Here is a 21,961-nt window from a genome sequence, read left to right on the forward strand (position 1 = left end):
ATTTGCACTTAATTAAAAAAATGATGAAGGAACTGCAAGTCATACTTAGAAATTTTCGACAAAACTCAGACACAAGGTAGTATCAAATATACGGTAAGAAATAATGCATGCATTTGCTGTACTCAACATTGTAAAGTTACTTCGATTCTAAATAGGATAATATTTATAGGTGAATCCCTAGCCTGGGTAAAACCAGCACAATTCAGTTGGTCATCAGACTCAACAGTTACCATGACGTCGGCTGCTGTGGCGTTAAATTGATCTATATATCAAAACGGTTTAAATTATTCATATAATAGGTTCTTCGTTGAAACTGAGCTAAATAATTATTTTTCATTTAAAGAATCGAGACCAAGAAGATCGCTTACAAAAAATGCAAGATACTATGTTTTAAGAGAAGCAAAATACTATTGAATACCAACTATGACACTATACATTTTATGATATAGTAATCAATTATGATTGTGTCGTTCAAAACATGTAGATATTTTATCGTCCTTTGTACCTCTTCGACATAAGAGTGATATTTCGAAAACGCGCATCTATATTAACGATTTATAATTATTTATATTAAGGTTGAAAAAATTTTAAGTGTCTAAAAAATTAGAAAAAAAATGAATATTTTGATTTTGAATGCATGTGTAATCTGCGGTAATTTCGTTTTTTTTTTTCACACAACTTTAATTTCACCGCGTTTCACAAGACAGGTAATTAGTATCTTATAGAATAACACACTAATTTTATATCTCTTGTCTCAAGAAGTGCACCTCAAGTGCCCACTCCACATTTCCTCTATAACAGTGCACGAAATAATCTAAGCCTTGTTGTAAAACTTGATTCATTGCGGCCATACTTAAGGAAAACATGCTACAATATTGTTGTAGTTGGTTCCGTATGTTTTATGAAATAGTTTTGCTGTTTGAAGTTATATTTAGAACTAGTTGTGCCCTGCAGTTTTAACCGCGTTTAAACGGGGAACTTTTTAAAATCAATGATGGCAAATACTTACAGGCAAAAAAATAAATAAATTTTGGTAATCTACTTAACTATTTTAGTCTCTTTTTAGAAGGAGAAAATTCTTATTCAAATTATCGTCAGTTAATGGCGTTCCGATAGTTGCTATGATTTCAATTTTTGCTTATTTCTCGCTAATAACACCATAGCCCGCGGGCCCGCCCGCTACAAATCGAAAATGACCATCCTTTGTGTTAATCCAGGTTATAAACTATCTGTCTACCAAGTTTTGTCTAATTTCGTTCAGTGGTTTATGCGTGGACAAGTTACAAACATCCATACATCCACACTATATCAACTTTGACGTTCATAATATAAGTTGGATGTATAAAATTTATTTCTTAATTCAATAAACCTAAACAGTGAAAGCACTTAAATCGGTCCAAAGAATTATCATCACTGGATTTGTTATCACGACCGCGTATCTCTAAACGACAGTTAACTCCCTGTAACACTTATAAATATGAGTCTGCGCTTCAGAACAGCTCAATACTGCCTTAACATACAAAGCGACATGTTTAAATATATTCTAATACTGTCGCTGATCAGTGCAATATATACTGAAGATGTGGTCCACGTGACTGTAGTGACGAACAAGGGTCCTATACAGGGCTACAAGAATGACGGTTATAAAACGTTCTTTGGAGTGCCGTACGCTAAAGTTGATGAGGAGAATCCTTTTGGGGTAAGTGCGTAATAATAAGAAGTTGATATTTCGTGATATGAGTTTACGTGCAACTAGAGTCAGTAATGTTTAACGTTTTAAAAGTGCCTGAGAAACGGCCTATTTGAAATAGAAACTTTTTGATTTTGATTTTTTGTTTACGGAGACGTACCTAGTAGCGGTTTTAATCCAATGACTAGAGCAACAGTTTGTAAGACAATTGTTAAAGTGTTAAGTCGTTCTACGCTGTTTAATGCGTTTTCTCGCTACCCACAATACCTAATCGTTTTGAAATTAATTGTAATACAAATGCAATATTTTCAAATTTTATCCATGTTTCACCCTATGGTTGGCTGGTATGGTTAACCGCCTTTGTAAGATAAACTATTAAGTTTTATATCCATTTTTCATAAAGAACTATAGTTAATATAAAATTTGCATTTTAAAACTGTCTATGTAGAAACCGTCAGGGTGATATTATTTATTGAGAGCTGTGCTTTTGTTTCCAATTTCACGACAGACAATATTTTTGTCATAGTTGCTTTTTGAATTGCCAATAACATTTGCAACTTTGACGTGGACCAATTATAAAATCTATACCGTTAAGACAAGGATCTGGCTGTCTGTTATTTCGTGTCAATAACCGGAGTACATTATAACGGTTATTGCTATTTGAGTGAACAGAAACTGTTAACGTTAAGCGTCGTCGAGACGATAAAACATTAAATATGTGTATATACGGTCGAATTGAGTAACCTCCTTTTCAGAAATCGGTTAAAAATCGTTTGAGTTGAATAAGACTTTGCTCTAATCACATCAATTCAAAAGCATAATAATGACGAAAGCAAAGGTATACCTACCTATGCTAAATAATCAATCTTTCATTAAGAAAAAAGGCATGAAACAAAAGTAAATATTTTGATGATAGTCACCTACTTATTAACACAGGGTAATTTGTTTTAACATGGCACAATGATGTATGAAACCATTATCTTAGATCGTAAGACATTTGTAGATATCGATACATCAATACAAAAACTTATTTTTGTTATGAGATAATGAAGTTACTTTTCTAATTACTTAAATTAGGAAGGAATTTTTAAAAAGCCGCTTATTTAGAATTCTGACTGGCTAAAATAATAGAAAAATAAAAAAAACGTGCACATATAAAAGGATGATGACGTCACTAGCTCATTAATATTACTAGGAAACTAATAAAACCTTTTTGTTTCCAGAATAGCTTAGAATACCCAACATTCGAGACGCCATTCCTAGCCTACGATTCATCCATAATATGTCCTCAAGTAACCTCCAAAGTTGGGGGAATACTACAATGCCTCCGTCTCAACATATACGTCCCAGACACGGACGATGACGACAGCCCACTGCCAATATTGGTCTGGTTCCATGGAGGCGGGTTCGTGTTCGGGAGCGCCGGCGACTATGGCGGCCAACATTTGGTCAAACATGGAATCATAGTCATCACCGTCAATTACCGTCTAGGGCCTTACGGATTTCTCTGTTTGAAAGAGCCGGCCGTACCAGGAAACCAAGGTTTCAAAGACCAAGTGATGGCGTTGAAGTGGATCAAGGCACATATAGCTGCGTTTGGTGGAGACCCGAACAAAGTGACGATCGCTGGAGAAAGCTATGGCGGGGGGGCCGTGGATCTACATCTATATTCCAAATACGATGTGCTATTCGACAAAGCGATTGTAGAAAGCGGATCAATTTTCACTCCAGGCTTCTTCGTGAAGAGAGACACTAAGGCCGCTCTCAAACTTGCTATATACTTAGGACATAATGTTAACAGAACGAAATCTGCTTTACAATTATTAGCCAAAGAAAACCCTCTCGTTGTGATGTCCGCAGCTAGAAACCTAGGCCTGAAATTATCGGCGTGTAAAGAAAAACGCTTCAAAGGCGTTCGGAATTTCGTGACCAAATACCCTAACTGCTTGAACAACGCAGCTCGAATCAAGAACACACCTATACTGTTCGGTTATAACAGCAAAGAAGACTTTGGTACCTTCGCGAGCAAGCCGAAACAATTCTACGATGAATTAGGCAACATATTCTACAATAACTTGAGGAATAATACTGATATTAATGATATGGAGTTAGAAGTCGTAGCTAATATAACAAGGAAGTTCTATTTGGGGAGTAAGGATGTTGGACCAGACGCCATGTTGGAACTGACTGACTATCTGTCAGACTTCAAACTGAATCACGCCGCAGAGACATCAGTGAATATGTATATCAACCAAGGAGCGAAAGTTTACAAGTACTTGTTTTCGTACATTGGTGGAAGTATTTATAGTAATGTTACGGGGGTTGGGGCGATGCATACGGAGGAATTGAAGTATTTGTTCGAGGTACCGACGAAGCTGAAGACTGAAGAGCAAGTGATGATGCGGGAGAGGATGACGATGATGTGGGCGGAGTTCGTTAAGACTGGGTGAGTTTTGTGAATGTTGTTGTAGATGTTAAATATGGTACATGTAGTTAACTTAAAAGAGTAAGAATGATGAAAAAGACTTGACTGTGGAAATTAGAACTAGTTTCCGCAATATATTTTTTTACGAAGGACTTTGCTAGCATGGGTTCCGGCTACACAAGGGATTCATAAAGTTTTCTTATTCGTTATCTTTATTTATTTGAATGAGAAGAAATTGCATTGATAAGAATTTACTCATGGGTACTCTGGGTGGGTATTTACTCTCACAAGTTCCAAATAATTTTGCATAATTATTTTTTTTATAATTTAATAACATATTTCTTTTTATATACATCTATTAATAAATAATCTATTTATTTCAGGAACCCAACGCCAGAGAAGACAGACCTCCTGCCAGAGACATGGGTACCAGCGAGAGGGCACGCGAGACCTTACCTGAACATTGACGTGAACATGACAATGAGAGACGATGTCTACAGAAAGAGGATGGCCTTCTGGGATCTCTTCTGGCATAAGTTCGAAAAGAAGGTCATGGTTTATTAGTATAGGTGTTGATCGATGACTGGCTATGTGATAATGTTGATTTGAATTATATAGAAGTTTTTTTGCAACTGTTTTTTATTATTACAATTACACACCCTTAACCCGTTGAGGTCACCATGCCTAACTCGCTGAGCGCGAAGTGTCGCGGGTTCGATTCGCGCGGTCTTCTGCCTCGACAATTTGTCATGACGATATATGAACATGTTGGTCGTGGCAACGCCCGCGTGGCTGGAAAACATTTCTACATTTCTTTCGTTTAACTCAGTCCGATAATAAGCCTGTGTGTTAATCCAAGGTTTCAACTCCATACTAAATTTTATCGAAATTGGTCTATACGTTTGAGACTTTTGCATTTGTACCTGTGTGATTTCGGCTTCATTTGTATTTGTAAGTGACTTGATTCATCAATCCATAATGGATTTTGTTGATTTTTTCACCTAACCCGAAATAGCTTATTTGATCCCATAATAATTTCATGAAGTTTGCTTTAGTAGTTTTCATTCGAAGTCGGTTGCATGTTTTTTCATGCAAAAAAAATCATGACACTTGTTCTTCATTGACATGGCTGAAAAAAATACCAAGTTCATCTAAACAACTGACCTCATTAGCATCCCAGGCGCCATAGGTAGGGGGGTTGATGAGCATGAAGACGAGAGAGGAGAGCAGGATGCAGGTCACGATGAAGGGCCCCACGTAGCGCCAGGTGACCTGCCAGTACCAGCCTGGACGGTAGCCCGTCATCTCGTAGATGTCGTTGGTGAACCTGTAATTAAGAAACAAGTGATTGAGGCTGTAGTAATAGGGAAAACGATGCAAGAATTAAATTAGCTTGGAGCTAGCGTTCGGTCAATGATCTAACTTTTCCTGTACAAGAAGAGGGAGGTTCAGCAGTACAGTAGCTACATTAGAATGTAAAACATATGAGAATGATATTAAATTATTTTGTGCCACAGCTAGAGCACTTAGGAAGTGTTGAAGGGTGGACAATATGGGGTTTTGTCTATATTTCTAATTATTCTTAGTCACGTTCAAAAAGCATTTTCAAATATTTTTTTAATGTTGAATTTGGGTCTCGTCCTTAATTTTCTTTATCAAATTAGACATATAATTACAGTTAGTTCCAAAAATGATTTTCAAAAATGTTGAATTTGTGTCTTGTGTTCAATACTAGTCTAAAGATAAATACATCATTATAGAGGTTATAGACATACCTCTCATGCCCATAAATGTAGATGACGGAGATCATCTCCAGCAAGGCGACGACGACGAGCCCGATGGTCCCAGCGAACGAGTCGAACATCTTGAGCCAGTACTCGCCGGCGCCCGTCGTGAAGATCAGGCCCACGAAGAAGCAGAAAGTGCAGACACAGCCTGCGGTAAATAAGCAGAACTTAACATAGAGACAGGGTAAAATGATGTACTTTATTTTTGTATTGTTATCGAATAACTGACGGGTAAGCTACAACTTCATTTGTATCAATTTCATCGTCGATCATTGGTTAAGCTACGATTGACAGACGTTGTGGGAAGTCAGGAGCTAGAAAGTCTGACAACCAGTCTAAATAAGGGGTATCGTGTCGCCCAGGCCACTGCATTAAGGAGGTGAGATAGGCAGTCACTCCTTGTAAAACACTGGTACTTAGCTGAATCTGGTTAGACTGAAACCGACCGAGCCAGCTGAAAGTACTTACCAGTGATGACAGGCTTGCTAAGCCTCTTAAAGAAGTCGATATCGAAGATAGTGCAGAGCATGCCCTCCATGATGCCGATCTGACTTCCAAGACCGAGAGACAGCAGCATGAGGAAGAAGATGATGGACCAGAAAGGTGCGGGAGTCAGCTTGAGGATGGCTTGCGTGAACACGATGAAGGCGAGCCCGGTGCCTTCTGCTGCCTGTGGAGATGAAAAGATAGTGACTGAGTTGATGAAAAAAAAACCAGATATTTTTATACTCAAATTCGTGTATGTAGTAAAATATAGTAAAGGTTTCGTTTGTATTTCTAAACATAAGGTTACAAAAAATTCCTTCGCTGTGCCTATTAGAGTCCCAATTTGCCTTCCATGGCTTTTGTTTCGACCAGAATGCTCCCGGTGTCTGCTTCAAGTAACTTCCTGAAGATGATAGAACATAACTCACTACTTGAAAACCCAAAAAATCGAAGTCAAAGATACAATTTAAATGATTTTATTTTATGAACAGAAATACAAGAAATAGCTCAACAACCAAATTTTCGTCCAAGTCACCTAGGAACCAGGACGAAGCCAGGAAGCAAGTTACTAAAGTTCCATTTAACCAATAATATAGCGACAACACGGACTGTAGTTGAAGAGTCGCCCGAAAATTAGTCGTTAACATACTTTTTTGATAAAATTTGACGATCAAATCATCATTTTATCCACCTACCTCTTCAAGTTGACGGCTCATGGAGCAGCCAGTGAGGTTGAGAGCGGACACCAGGCTGCTGTTGAGGGTTGGGAACTCTTCTCGGTAGTAATCGTGGGTTGAGTTGAGGGTGAAGCCTCCCACGTGGTGACGGGCGAGGATCTTGATCTCCCTGGAGTGGGAAAAAGACGTATGTAGTAAATGATATAATAATAAATATACGAATGTATAATATATGTTTATGTTTTAATACTAACTAATTGTAATTTGTATGGAGACAAAAATCAGAGAGCAAAACTCATGGAACTGTTATTGTTATAAATGAACTGTTATTTTCGGTGACTTACAAAAACTCTTTTTAAATCAAGGAGTATCTAGATTGCCTTGCTTTGCCTTGCCTATCCTAGATTGAAATCCTCTTTTATCAAGATTATAATACACATGGACCAGACACAATTTTTTCTAGCTTTCTCTGTCACACAGCTGCGGCTTCAAATCCTTGCACATAGAACCAGCCCAAACAACCTTTAATGTTTAGATCTTGCCACCGATTCCTCCCTATACACATAGCAACGTATACATTAAGTGTCGATTAGGAAAAATACTTACTTCGTCATACAATTCTCCACCATAGTATACGCCTTGAACCCGAGAATACTGAAGATGACGACGGATGCGTAGATAGCAGTCAGCGCATTGCAGACCGAGACAAGCAACACATCCCTGACACAGTTGTTGTTCGGTGGGTTGTAAGACCCGAACGCGATGAGGGAGCCGAAGGCGAGACCGAAGGAGTAGAAGACTTGCGTGGCTGCGTCCAGCCAGACGGTGGGGTCTAGAAGCTTTTCCAGCTAGAAAATCGAAATGGTGTTATCGTTAGGATGGATTTTGTAGTTTCCTTAATATTTTTTGTCATTTGTAACGATTTACGCACGAGTATTTATAGGGATCGTCCGAGTACTCAGATCGGTTGGTGAATTGGTCGCGTCAGCTCATGATTAGGGACTCCGGTTGGATCCAAAACAAGTGGGGTGATCCCAATTAATACTCGTAAATAAACCGTTGTTAGTAAACACGAACTCCGTGAATTTCCGTCTAGATGAGTGCCATTTTGAAACTCTAACATTTAATTATCATGTTTTTCCTGTATTTCCTGGACGGAACCGCTACTTATAACCCATAAAAGAAACTAAAAACAGCATCCTATTTCAGTTTTAGGCAGTCGATAAAACAATCGATCGTTTCGAAACGAACTAAGTCCTATTTCCAGTCTAGGTCCAAATTTAGACCGGAGCTTACTGGGCAAGGTCACGCGCGACCTTACTTCGGGATACATACTTACATACCTAGGTTGTGGGAGTATTTTCGTGACCCTTACGTAACGTGGTGACTATTTTTAGAGCTAACTTTCTGAAGCCGTATGTGGGTTTTCACGGTCGATTTTAATTCAAGAATGTTTGTTTAAAATGTTGTGTTTTGTATTATATGTATACACGATTAAGGCCCGATTTTTCAATCGTCAGATAACTTTTATCTGAGGAATAAATATGGCCGTTTGACATATTTCCTATTCAAAAGCCGTAAATCACGTCGTGCAAAAGTCGTGTCAAAATATCAAACAAATTCGTCGAATAAAAGTTATCTGGCGATTGAAAAATCGGCAATTAGTAGAGCAAATATAAAATTATGTTTAAATTTTAGTTTTAGTAAGTTTTGAGAAGTCTCGGGAAATAAAAATTGCTTCAAATATCAGCTACGTTGGTTATCAATTATGGCAAATCATTTCACGTCTGCCCAACCACAAGAGTTCCAAACAATATTTAGCCATTACATTTCTGTTTGAATAATGTCTGTTAAGTTTCTTTATTCCAGCTTAACTTATTATGAACCAATTCAGGTCTGAGCCAATTTAGGTATATGGAACATGACACCGGCGGACGGATGTCTTTTTAAATATTGTCGTGCTTATTTGGTTATTATAGGTGCCGATGGTTTCCTTTTTCCATTTTGGAGTCCAACGTGTAAATCGCGTCGTCCTCTCCGCCACTGAACGCAAAGTTTTCATCGGGAGAATCTAGTTCTATGCTAAAATCTGCAAACAGGAATCTTACCTTAGGTTTATACATGTGTATGATCCCATCTGCGGATCCCGGCAGCGTGATGCCTCGAATGAAGAAGATGGTGAGCACGGCGTACGGGAAGATCGACGTGAAGTATACCACCTGCAACCAATGGGAGGCCGTTATACTGCAGTCATATTGTTTGATAGCCAATCGGAGACTGGCATTGATAACGTCGTATCGTACCCATCAGTTTATAGCCAATCACAGGCAAGGATAGTGAATGCATTATTTTATAGCCCGAGGTTTTAATGGTTTAGCCATTTACTTGACGATTGCGAAGTTACCTAGACAGAGAATAAGACTCAATCCAATCTTAAGTTTTACTGTATAAACTAAAAAAGGGTTTCTTTAATTGTGGATATTTGTAATTGTGTTTTTTTATAATTGTGGATAGGACAAAGTTGCGCATTTTGGCAAATCAATCAATCAACTCGGAATCGCTTGCCACTGTTGGACGGTAATATTGGTAGATGAAAACATTCAATACTAATAACAACCAATACATCGTGATTTTTAGTCGTCTTACAAAAGCAGCCCAGTTCATGTATCCAAGGACTGGAACACGTTCATGATAAAAAAATTGGTATTTATGAGATTAAAAAAAAAATGCAATTTTTATTCAATATTATGAGGCAATTCGTAGTTTTTTAGAAACACAGCTCTGTTGCGAGCGCGGTCCGAGCCTAGTAACATTGGTGAGTTTTTAAGAGTATATTTCAGATTTCTCTTGTTTAATTTTCTTCGTACTTATTATCTAAGTTGATGATAAAAAAATAATAATCGCGCCCAGGGGTATTTTACGTCGGTTACATGAACTGGGCTGCTTTTGTAAGAGGACTAAAAATCACCGTGTATAATGCAATAAAGAATTGAGTATTGAGTACAACCAGAAGCTATAGTCATTAGGTATATTCTATTCTACATAATATAGCTTAAAGCATTGATGCTGGTACGCTGCCACACTGGCACTGAGAGATGGTCATTTCATTTTCAAATATTTTAATACATTCACGTCGTTTGCCTGGTGTCTTCATAAAGTACATACGTGTAACTTTGGTTGAAACATAAATGTCTGCGTTGAGACAAGAATGGTAAAATTAACAATGGACTCTCTAAATACTCCTCATTCATATTAATCTCATTAACTTCGCTATATTCTTCGTCTCCTTAATGAAAGAGACTTTCATTGTCGGCATAACTAAGGAGGCATTCCTTGAAACACAAGCGAAGACATTTCTTGAAGAAATATTTTCTTTGCTTGGATTGGAAAGTTAATTTATTATCTTGTTCCATCAAATTAGTGTTCTAATCCACTTTTTAGTGTTCTTTGTCTGAAGGGTGAAAACAAAACCCTATTACTGTTGCTAATAATTTAGTGTTTGTAAATCGTATTTAATAACTAGACAGTTTGAATATTCAAAAATGATATGTTTCTGTTGCCGGTCTAGCAAAAACAAATAGAAAAAATGATGTAAAGATTGGAACTGTTAACAGTTAAAAGTTGTTCCCATCATTTTAGTAAGTTCAAGAGGGGTGGGTTTACAAATGGGATGGGAGAAGAAGAAAGAAAATGAAATTGTGAACAATTTTTGAATAAACCTTGATATTATTTCCATACCTATATGTAAAAATGCATTGAATGACAAATGATAGGTATGAATGGAAGAAACTATAACAAACCTTTCCACTGCTCTGGATACCCTTCATCACAATGAAGAAGACGATGATCCAGGCTAAGAGGAGATACAGCACGATCCACCACCTGGGCACGCCGGGGTCTTCGATACTGGGCGACGCGTCCAGAGCCTCACGGTACCAGTAGTAGACGGTGGCGGAGGCCTTGTTGCACTCCAGCTCGGCGGTGCCGTTGTCTTGAGGACAATGTGCCCAGGGGAGCTGATCTGCTGTCAGCTGAAGGAAAAAAGTCAGGTTTGAGGATTGAATACATTTTTATATATTCCTCTTATGAATATTATTATTTTTTCAGTACGTCAGCTACATTATTGAGAAACCAATTATTGTTTTTTTGGTCGTTACACGAGCGTATCCCTACGAAAAATGTCTCATCATCAATCATTATGACATTCTTTCTCGACAAGTCGTCGTTGTTAACGTCAATATTAATCACTGAAAGTCCATCAACACACCTTCATCGCGGCTTTGTCTTAGAAGATAGCAATTGATCACCACGCTAGCTCACTGTGTATGCTGCTCATTGTGGTGCTTTCAGATTCCAATAGTTGAAATCCAGGTTTCCTTACGATGTTTTCTATCACCATTTTGTCAGTGTCAGTATATAATAATTAAGAAAGTAAATATACCTAAGTTCGAAAACATCCCATTGGTACTTTGCCTACGTTGGGATCGAACCAAGAACCGCAAGGCCATCATGTTGACAATTATAATATGATCAAAAGACTCACCCGAATACTGTTAAACAGATAAAAGAACACCCAAGTAATGATGACGTTGTAGTATAAGGCCACGAACAGGGTGACCAGACAGCTGGAGATCCCTATGCCGCCGAGCCACGGGTGGATGGTGTTCCACACGCCGAGAGAACCGAGACGCATCTTCTGACCGATGGCCATCTCGATCAGGAAGAGCGGGATCCCCTCGAGGATTAACATGATCAGGAACGGGATTAGGAACGCACCTGTGGACAATGATAGTGTGTTTTATGAGTAGATGTATCTGAAGGAATTTTAAATTATGATGGTTTTAACAATAATATCATTGACAGCAAAAATCGATTTCAAATGAAAACTTCTACAGGTGGACAAATTAAGCATTTCTTACGTGATTCTTCTAAGTTTTTACGTGATTTTTTATTAAGATTGATAGATATTTTACGTGAAATAGATAAAGGATAACCAAAACCAGTTCATCTAGTCCGAGGTTAAAAGTTAAGTAATAAACGTCAAAAAAGACAGGTGAAAAATCACCTTTATTTTGGAAGTCGTTTGAGTAGTGTGGCTATCTACCATACATAGTATACATACGCTTCCTCAATTCTTTAAGGGACCATAAATTTAATAATCGTATGAGCGTGTAATCTATATCTATACTAATATATAAAGCTGAAGAGTTTGTTTGTTTAAACGCGCTAATCTCAGGAACTACTGGTTCAAGTTGAAACAATCTTTTTGTGTTCAATAGACCGTTCATCGAGGAAGGCTTTAGGCTATAAACCATTACGCTGCGACTTATAGGAGCGAAGATACAATGGCAAAATGTGAAAAAAAGCAGGGCAGGTATAAATCATAACTTATATCTTCTACCCACGGGGACGAAGTCGCGGGCAACAGCTAGTTTATAATATAAATTTTCTTTCTTACCAATTAAGAAAGAAAAACCTCTACTAACAGGCACATCAAAATCCAAACGTAGATTTCAAAGCTATTTTATAGTACGTGGAAGAACTCGTAATACCAATATGAAACATGAAAACATATTACCTTTTGCTTATCAAAAGTCAACCCACAATCATACATAGCCGAGCCACATCCAATCTCTCAAGCGCTAATCCTAACATACCTATATGAAAGGGGAGGGAAAGGGGTTGAATAGGGGTTGAGTGGGTTGGGTAGGGGTTTAAGCAGGGATAGAGCACAGCTGGTGTAATTGAATGAACCTCCATTCAATGACGCTCAGTACTGCCGTGAATGTATGTGTTGTAGAGGTGACTTAATTCGTATTAGTTTTTAACGGACTTCAAAAACGAAAGGAAGAGCTTCATAATTTGCCTTTATAATGTTTGTTACCAAGAACTGTTTGGTGGATTTGTTTAATTAATTTTGGCTCAAGTTGGTTCTTATTTTCAAATTATCATTTTCTAACGTAATTTATAAGTAAAAAGCTCCCAAAATTATCGAACATATTATGTCTCTGACATAATGGAATGGTTAAAACTGTTTTATTCCGTAGCCCGTTCCGATAGTCCTTCAAACGAAAGTCATAAAACAGTGTAATTTGAAAAATATTGATCATCAAATTACCTCCACATCTGCATAAACATCAAACAAAAAAGTGTGAGATTGATTAAAACGATTGTAGATATAAAACTCAGTGCTAGCTTTAAAACGAACTCGAAGTGCCCATGTATGCTCTGCGCTTGGTTTTAGCTAGGATCCGACGATATTGCCTCAATCCTAGTCGGGCAAACAGAGCGGATCTCTGTATGACGTAACTTATAAGGCCACTGATGAAATACTGGAGCAAATGGATGTTGTGAATTTACTCTACGGTACGGTGGAAGGGTCAGTACTCGGACTTTATATAATAAGTTTTAGTAACCAATCATTAAAGACACATAAAAACGCGGCAACATTACCAAAACTTGAAATGAAAAATGAGGTAAAATCTAAAATTAAACCGCGATAAAATCCGTAAAAGTAGTTTCATTTCAATGTCTAACATTCGCGTAAACCTAAGAAACCACTATTACCAAAACATGCAATATATCAGAGACTCGCTGTTGCCCGCGACTTCGTTCCCGTGGGTAGAAGATATAAGTTATGATTCATGTATACCTGCCCGGTTTTTTTTTCACATTTTCCATTGCATCTTAGCTCCTATTAGTCGGTTTATAGCCTAAAGCCTTCCTCGATGAATGGTCTATTCAACACAAAAATAATTTTTCAATTTGGACCAGTAGTTCCTGAGATTAGCACGTTCAAACAAACAAACTCTTCAGCTTTATATTTTAGTATAGATTCTACCATCACTCTTACAAAACTCCAAGTGTCCTACTGCCATGTCTTAAAGTAAAATTAATGTAATTGTAGAAAAGTAAAGTCTTTGTTCCACACGTGACTTGGACTCGTAGCCAGTAAAACTTGTAGCAATGTTAAAATGATATCTCAAACAACAAAATCGGTTCGGTTTTCTTGATGATGACTTCAATCCAAAGCACATTGTCTAACCCCGCTATTATATAAATAAACCCCATACTTTACATTCAATTGCAGTCATTTACTACTAACAAGTTTGCGGTGCGATAATGATAAAATTTGGTTTTATAATCACATACCTACATCAAAGGTTGAACATTGGTGAATCACTATATATTGATCCGATATCAATATACAGTGATTCGTAGCGCTCTCAATGTATAAAGTGCGGAAATGTGGGAGGGATAAACAATTTTTGTTCCGGGTTTCGGTAAATAAATGACGTGTGATTCGCGGAGTGGTATTAGTTTATATGCAGACACAATGGTACAGCGATAATTCTGAAGTCATCATCATCATCAGCCTTGAATAACCCACTGCTGGGCAAATACCTTCCTTGTTTCCCATTCTCTTCTATCTCTTCCTCATCGCATAAATCTTATTCTTACTATTTTTTAAATCCCGTAAAACTACGTTGAAAATACGATATTTGTATTAAAATTACATTTGCACAAAAGATTATAATCTAACAGTAGAATTGCAATATTTTTGCCGTCGCTTGCTTTTGCAAGTTACGTAATAGCTGCCCGGGTTTCCGGGTAAACAAATGGCCCACAAATGGCCGATACCCGGCCGCTAACATCCGTACGAGCACTGCGTTATTGCATAACACTAGATATTCACCGCTTTGAGTGTTATGTATGTATTTAACAAGAACACTTTAACATATACAACTATAATTGTAGTAAAACTAGCTGTCCCATGTAATTTTATCTTTAGATAATTGTTTTTGGTTGCCAATTTTAATAAAATTTAACATGGACGTTTATATAATTTTATCAATTTTTTTTCAGGCTTTTGCTACAGCTACAAAGGCTTACTAATTTTCGCTTTCATAATTTAATGTGGTTCATAACCCATTTAGCCATATAAGAAATGTTATAAATGTTAATTCGTGTCTACCATACATCTACATATACTTACATATTTACGAATACATAATACCTCTAAACTTTAATCTTTCCTGTCCATCTAAAATTGCCTGGAAAATATCGCTATAAGCAATAAAACCGCCATCGTACCGTCACATTGCCTAACATTTTTTTTACATTACAGTAATTCTATGCTGTACAACAAAGAAGGTTCTTCTACTCTCTTATATTAACGGAAAAGAATACGAAAATTAATGCGAATTTTACTTTGAGCTAATCAAGGTATAATTCGCTTTAAACCCCGTATTATTTTATGTTAATATAATTATGATTATACTCTCTTTTCGCAGTGTTATAAAACAGGCCTGGCCACCGAACAGCACAATTTTACGGGTTTTAAAACATACGCTCTATATTTTGCATGCGCAGTTAAAACTGTCAGTTTATGACGTAATGTGTAAAGCTGGGTTTAGAGATATACTTTTTACAAACAATATTACTAAGGATCCGCTGTCTGTCCATCCGTCAACCAGTAAGCATGGCATGTTTTTCAACTCGACCGGGTCCGGTTTGCAATCTCTAATTACTAGGCTATGTCTTATAATCCGTGATAGTTGAACAGTTGACATTATCACAGCTGACGTATTTCTGTTGAAGTTAAAACAATAAAATATACTATAAGTAAAGATGGATAAGCAAAGCTTGTTATGGTGAATGGTCATACATTTGTTGGTACATGACAAATGTATTTGAGATTAGGTACCCAGAAAATTATTAGAAATCAAACCGATTTGCTTTTCTCTATCCTATTTTGTAAAAAATCCCTTGTACCGTGAGTCTGACTTTCATTTGACTAGTTTTCATACTGATATTTAAATATAATCTCCATAGACTAAAATATAATAAAATTTTGCAATAAACCTATAGTCAAGGTAAAATTTTTCGCCAATTTTAAACTTTAAAATGCTTCATAATTTACTGCGTAATAACTCGTCTAGTTATGCTGGAAGTGGGTGCGGTTGTGCTGCCTGGGTAGGTTTAAACACTATAGCTTGGTAAAATCATGGTAACTTTACGACGTAGTTATTATGGTAAAAGTAAATTGAAATAGAAAAATAGGTTTAAAAAGATAGGGTTTTGAACAAAAGGAGGTACCTGCCACGTAAATTTTTTCATATATCCGCAAGTACAAAACGACTTCTCTAGAACCTTATTTATATAAAGTAACCTGTATAAACACTTTCTAAAACCGCTGAACAAAAAGGTAATTAGTAAGTCAGTTTCTAAAAATAAAGACTTACACATTATCCCAAAACCTTTTATACAGCAAAAACCTCCATTACCTCTAAATATTATAACCATAGATAATATACAATTAGACTTAAAACATAAACAATTCATTCTATTTTTAGCAGTACCAGCTCGTCTGGGTTGGACGTTATCGATTTTTAAATAGCTACGATACTACGACGTAGCTCCGTAGACATCGCTACATTTACCTTTTGCTACGAATGTACGAATATTAGGTACACAGTTTATTCTTTACATTTTAATGTTATGTAATCTTAAGATTGGAAAAGGCATTGTTTGTATTTTCTAAAGAGATTGTATTAAACTTGGTCTGCAGTTAAGAAATGGGACAGGTATATTTAATTTAATTAAGAATGAGATATTTATAAAGGATGGATCAAATACAAGAAAGGTTACTGGTTTATTTTTAGGGCGATCACAATCTAAAGTCCCGAGAATACGCCAAGATTGAAACATTTTTTAAAAGTGTATTGAATTTTGTAAGCTCAGATATATTGTAGGCAATTTACACCTAAGTAGGTGTAACAATAATTTGTACCTAATTAATAAATTTTATATTTTGAAGTACCTAAGTTCCTAGAAATTATTGAGTACCTAACTACCTAGTATATAGAATATTTGAATAATAAGGGTATATTTTAATGCTCTAGTGCATCATACTAAGCTTTACCCGGGCTATCCGGGTAAACGGGGTAGACATATGACACCCCATATGCACGTGTTTATAGGGTGTTACGTAAAAGCCTTGTACAAAAATATTCAGAAATTTGCAGTGCAAAACATTTTGCAGTAGAAATTCGAGTCTAGTGTAAGTATTCGGGCACGTACGATAAAAACGTGTGAGTAAATCGATGCATCATTTAATAAAATACAAGTATTTTATTAGATGGTATAAATACGAATAAAAATCCGCGATATGAGGTATGCATTTCTTCTTAATGAGGAGGTAGATTTTATTTAACTAATAACAAAAAGGAACGTTTTCTTAATAAAAACAGAGAACTATAGATTAAGCTAAAAACAGAGGTATCCTTTATGCAATAATACTTTAGAGAAAGATTTATTGTTTGGACAATCTCCTTTAGTTCCGTTCATCGAAAGGTTATCTGTAAGATCGCTTTTAGCGATAACCACCCATAGTGGCATGACGTCACGATTTATATTTATTATATCCTTTAACCATGAAGCGTACAAAAAATGCTCTATCTATCTATTTAGCTTTACTTATTCCGGTTTAAACCGGTCTAACGTTTAAAAACAAAGTCAACAAGATCAAAATGTTGGTATTTATTATAAAATAGCTGTTTACCGCTATTATTAGCGGCATTAAAAATACATCATAATCTGAAAATGTCCACTGTCTATTATAGGGGTTCATGAGATACAGCCTGATGACAGACAACCGCGGTTCTTTAGAAATATAGAGTTCCGATTTACCATTTTGAGTATGAAACTCTAAAAAGCTAAGCTCCACAATATTCTAAATAGGATTATCTGCACACCCTGTACATTTCACCCCTAGCCAGACAGATTTGTGTCTGTGTGCGTGTTTCACCCCTAGTTCATCTCCCCATAGCTTATAGGGCTAGCAGGGTGATCTGTATGAGCTTAACACGTATTATACAACGAAAAATGACGATGAAAATGTAGTTTAAATGAACTTGTGAACGAGTAATGTAGATTTAGATGCTCGAAGGTAGTTTTAGTTTTGGACTTTGGGTGGTTGTCTGTTATTGAGGAAGAAAATAGAAAAAAATAAAAACGACTGTTAAATAGTACATCCCTAAAAACATTTTTGGTTTTATTGATTCCTATCAAACAAGTCTATTAGGGCACAAACACATACACCTATAATTAAAAATAAACAAAATTGAAATGGCTCGATCAGTTCAGGAGCTTTGATGCCTCAGGCAGGCAGAATGAAATCGTGATCGTTCAAAAAGTTAAATTGCTACTGTGCTACAGGCTGACTACGCTACGCCACGCATAAATGAATCATTCAAATAGTTGTATGGATACATAATTACAAATTGTCAATTTGTAGAGAAGGTACACAGAAATATTATAGCAGTTTTGGAAGAGACGCTGCTCTACGCCATTTCGGAAACAACAAAATAATATTACTGTGGTAGATGGAAGTTTACCTTAAGTGTCATTTTTAGCCCAAAACATCTAAACCAATTTTTATGAAACATACTTTCTTTCTCTATCCAAAATCTGCGATATGAATCCACTATATTAGACTGGGCTATTATATGTCTCACAAGAAATATCATTCGGAATCCATTTTACGAAAAAACACATATTTTCAATATCTAATATTCCATTAAAAACCAGATTATTATTACGTATATCATATACAATACACATAACCCCTTTATTGATACAAAACGAATATTCCGAACGTCGTTTTGATCTAGAAAGTTCTATCTCCATATCACATTCGAAACGATTACATGACGTCAATGAATATTCTAGAACACGCTATCATGGCGTTTCGAAACCATAAAGTTTATACCGTATGGTGTTCTTTTTTATCACGATTTGAAATGGATACAATGTTAGCATAGATGTGAAATGGTATTTTAGAGCTGTCTTGTCGAAGTCTTGTGCGTATAACCTTTGTGTTTATATGAATACTTTTGTGTTTTTTTTTCAGTATCTGCTAGGCTGTGTCACAGACTGTCAGGCGGTTTGAAAAGTTTTTTCATACCAGTGTGTTCATCGACCATACGAAAAGAAGCTGAAATTGTTTTAATGTTGCCATTCTTCAAAACTATACCTACAATTACTTTTCCTTGGGAGAAAACATTATACAAAGCACATTCTCTTGTTTTTTCTTGGTATTTAAGCCATCACATTGTTCTTTTCTAAATCGTTCATTTAGGCGTAATATATTAACTTTATTATTTATAATGAAATTGTATATTAATAGTATTAAGGCAGCCTTTGGAGTAAGTGAGGCGTTTTTAAATAGAAATTAGAACACTTTCAGAGACAATAATATTAAGAACAAGTATTATATTTAGTGCAATAGTGCACCATCTACCTCTGTACATATTGATAATTTTCCTGGCCATCCAAAGGTTGTCTGGAAGATATCGCTTTTAGCGATAAGGCCGCCATTGTACCCTAACTTTGTATGTATTAAGAATCACTGCTGTAATTCCATGGTGTACAATAAAGAATATTCTAATCTAATCTAATCTCATCTATATTTATAAAAAAACATATACTACATTCAAATGATTCTACACGTTACAAAGTTCGAAACATAAAAGGGCACCATTATGTATCAGAAGAACAACTCTCTCAGACAAGAGAGACAGCCCTATACAGTAGAATAACAGTATCTCTTTCTACAAAACTATGATAGCTACTCAACATTCATACTAAGGGCATAACGCAATAAAATCAATACTTTATAACTGCATTCAAGACTATAACATTGAAACTTGCGATCACCCACCACTTATAATTTTAATAAAGTTAATTTTAAAATGATTGGGTTTTAAAACGATACTTTTTTTTCGCTGAATCGCTCTTGTCGATTTAAGTTTAGGCAGCGAATACACACCCATTGACCATTTTTAGCGAATGAAGATGTTCTGTAATACGCACATCTTTAGAATTTAGTGCGTGATTAGGTTTGAACCTACACCGCTGATTTTGCCTATCTGTCGTTGGAGTTAGTGCTTGTTATCGCATTTTCGTAAAAAAATCTATTGTAGGTACGAAAAACTATGTAAGAACTTTCAACGAAGTTTTGCTAGGCTAATTTGGAAATCTGAACCATCCAGGGCGGCACTATAACGCAAATAAAAAAGTAGACACGTCGGTCCAGCCGTGTAAATCTATACTCTATATCTATACTAATATAAAAAGTTGAAGAGTTTGTTTGTTTGAAAGCGCTAATCTCAGAAACTACTGGTCCAAATTGAAAAATTATTTTTGTGTTGAATAGACCATTCATCGAGGAAGGCTTTAGGATATAAACCATCACGCTGCGACTAATAGGAGCGAAGTTACAATGGAAAATGTGAAAAAAACAGGGCAGGTATAAATCATAACTTATATTATTATCTTCTACCCACGGGGACGAAGTCGCGGGCAACAGCTAGTAAAATACTAAAAACTGCTACCGATCAGTTGATTCTTAAAGGTAATCGTCTCTCTCGCAAATCTAACCGAAAGTGACGTTAAAATGTTCAATTCATCATTCAATCATGAGCTAAAAGACCGATGAAAAATTCCAACGCAGGGGCGTCTGGAATCATGTCCAGAACCCCTGGACCACGGGATCTGTATAACGTCCCGTCCACCCTGTATAATCCTATAATAATAACTCTCGTGTATTTATCGGAATAGCCCGACTAATTTCAGACTCAACTTGGAGTCCTTAATCACGATCTGACGCGCGACGAATTGCTTCGCATATAAGAATAGATTTCAAGACAAAACCAGTGATTACTAGTGATTGATCACAAAAGCATTATCTCGTATCAAGCAGAGCTATTTCTAACCTGTGTTACGTAACCGCCCTTACGTTACGTAACCAATTACGAGTACGGTGCCCAAGTATTTAATGAATACGTTAATTTTAATACAATTGAAAAAGTATACAATATTTTATATTATATGTGGATGGATAGATGAGCCATGAGGAGCTCGTGGCTAAGCTATAACCGCTTAAGTGATACAATCACAGGTTAAGCTATGCTTGACGCGGTTGGTCTGTAGATGGGGGACCATCTTTGTCATAACGAGTTCCTCCGTGTTTCGGAAGGCTTAAGGTTTACGTTAAATTGTGGGTCCCGGCTGTTATTCCTACATCTTTGACAGTCGTTACAGGTAGTCAGAAGCTTGAAAAAAAGTCTGACAGCCAGTCTAACCAAGGGGTATCGTGTAGCCCAGGTACCTGGGTTGAGGAGTTCAGATAGGCAGTCGCTCCTTGTAAAACACTGGTACTTAGCTGAAACCGGTTAGACTGGTAGCCGACCCCAACATTGTTGGGAAAAGGCTAGGCCAATGATGATGTGGATGGATAGCTATGGGAGAAGAGGACGACCAAGGAAACGATGGATGGATTGTGTAAAAGACGATATGGCTGCAAAGGGTGCTTCTTGTGAGATGACGTCAGATATAGAGGTATGGAAAAAGAAGACATGTTGCGCTTACCCTGAATAAGGATAATCTATCCCAAAATCGTTTTGAAAAAACTATTATATAGGTATGTATTTTTTTTTCTATGCACATGAATTTGAAAAGAGTGTCGTGTAGTCAGTAGATTGTTGAGTGGATTCGAAGTTATCACCTTTCACTAATCTATAATATCAACTAGAAACAATTGCAAAAGTTTATATTAAAATCCTAAAACACTCAATTAATAATAGTAAGAGAATAAAATTACAGTGGTTGACGCGGCTTACCGCGGCGGGACGTACCTTTCAAACGAAAATCTTTCATCGAATTCAATAATCAGTGACTTCATTTTTGGTTGAAATGAAATGAAATGAAATGAAATCATTTATTCTGTAAGTAGGATATATTATCACTTTTACATGTCTTCTTATTTTTTTTGAGAACGCTGGAGTCGACATTTCCTATCTGACTACCCTGAGAAGAAATGTCGAAACAAACT

At 36.5% G+C, this 21,961-nt stretch overlaps 2 protein-coding genes across 3 annotated transcripts in view; one reads left to right on the forward strand and one right to left on the reverse strand.

Annotated features, from left to right (window-relative positions):
* Window positions 1–21,961, reverse strand: part of LOC113494325 (sodium- and chloride-dependent transporter XTRP3) — a 46,705-nt gene that overhangs the window by 13,020 nt on the left and 11,724 nt on the right. For both annotated transcript variants that reach the window (XM_026872620.1, XM_026872621.1), the window contains exons 3-10: window positions 11,609–11,841; window positions 10,866–11,096; window positions 9,174–9,284; window positions 7,672–7,913; window positions 7,084–7,234; window positions 6,371–6,572; window positions 5,891–6,050; window positions 5,280–5,442 (exon numbers count right to left, since the gene is read on the reverse strand). In XM_026872620.1, coding sequence (XP_026728421.1) covers window positions 5,280–5,442; window positions 5,891–6,050; window positions 6,371–6,572; window positions 7,084–7,234; window positions 7,672–7,913; window positions 9,174–9,284; window positions 10,866–11,096; window positions 11,609–11,841 — 1,493 coding nt within the window. The remainder of the gene's footprint in view (window positions 1–5,279; window positions 5,443–5,890; window positions 6,051–6,370; window positions 6,573–7,083; window positions 7,235–7,671; window positions 7,914–9,173; window positions 9,285–10,865; window positions 11,097–11,608; window positions 11,842–21,961) is intronic.
* LOC113494327 (esterase FE4-like) lies at window positions 1,463–4,747 on the forward strand. Its single transcript, XM_026872622.1, has 3 exons — window positions 1,463–1,699; window positions 2,914–4,136; window positions 4,499–4,747. The coding sequence occupies exons 1-3, from the start codon at window positions 1,478–1,480 to the stop codon at window positions 4,677–4,679; spliced, it is 1,626 nt and encodes a 541-aa protein (XP_026728423.1). The 5' UTR covers window positions 1,463–1,477; the 3' UTR covers window positions 4,680–4,747.

This window comes from Trichoplusia ni, chromosome 5 (assembly GCF_003590095.1).
Source record: "Trichoplusia ni isolate ovarian cell line Hi5 chromosome 5, tn1, whole genome shotgun sequence".
Taxonomy (NCBI): Eukaryota; Metazoa; Arthropoda; class Insecta; order Lepidoptera; family Noctuidae; genus Trichoplusia; species Trichoplusia ni.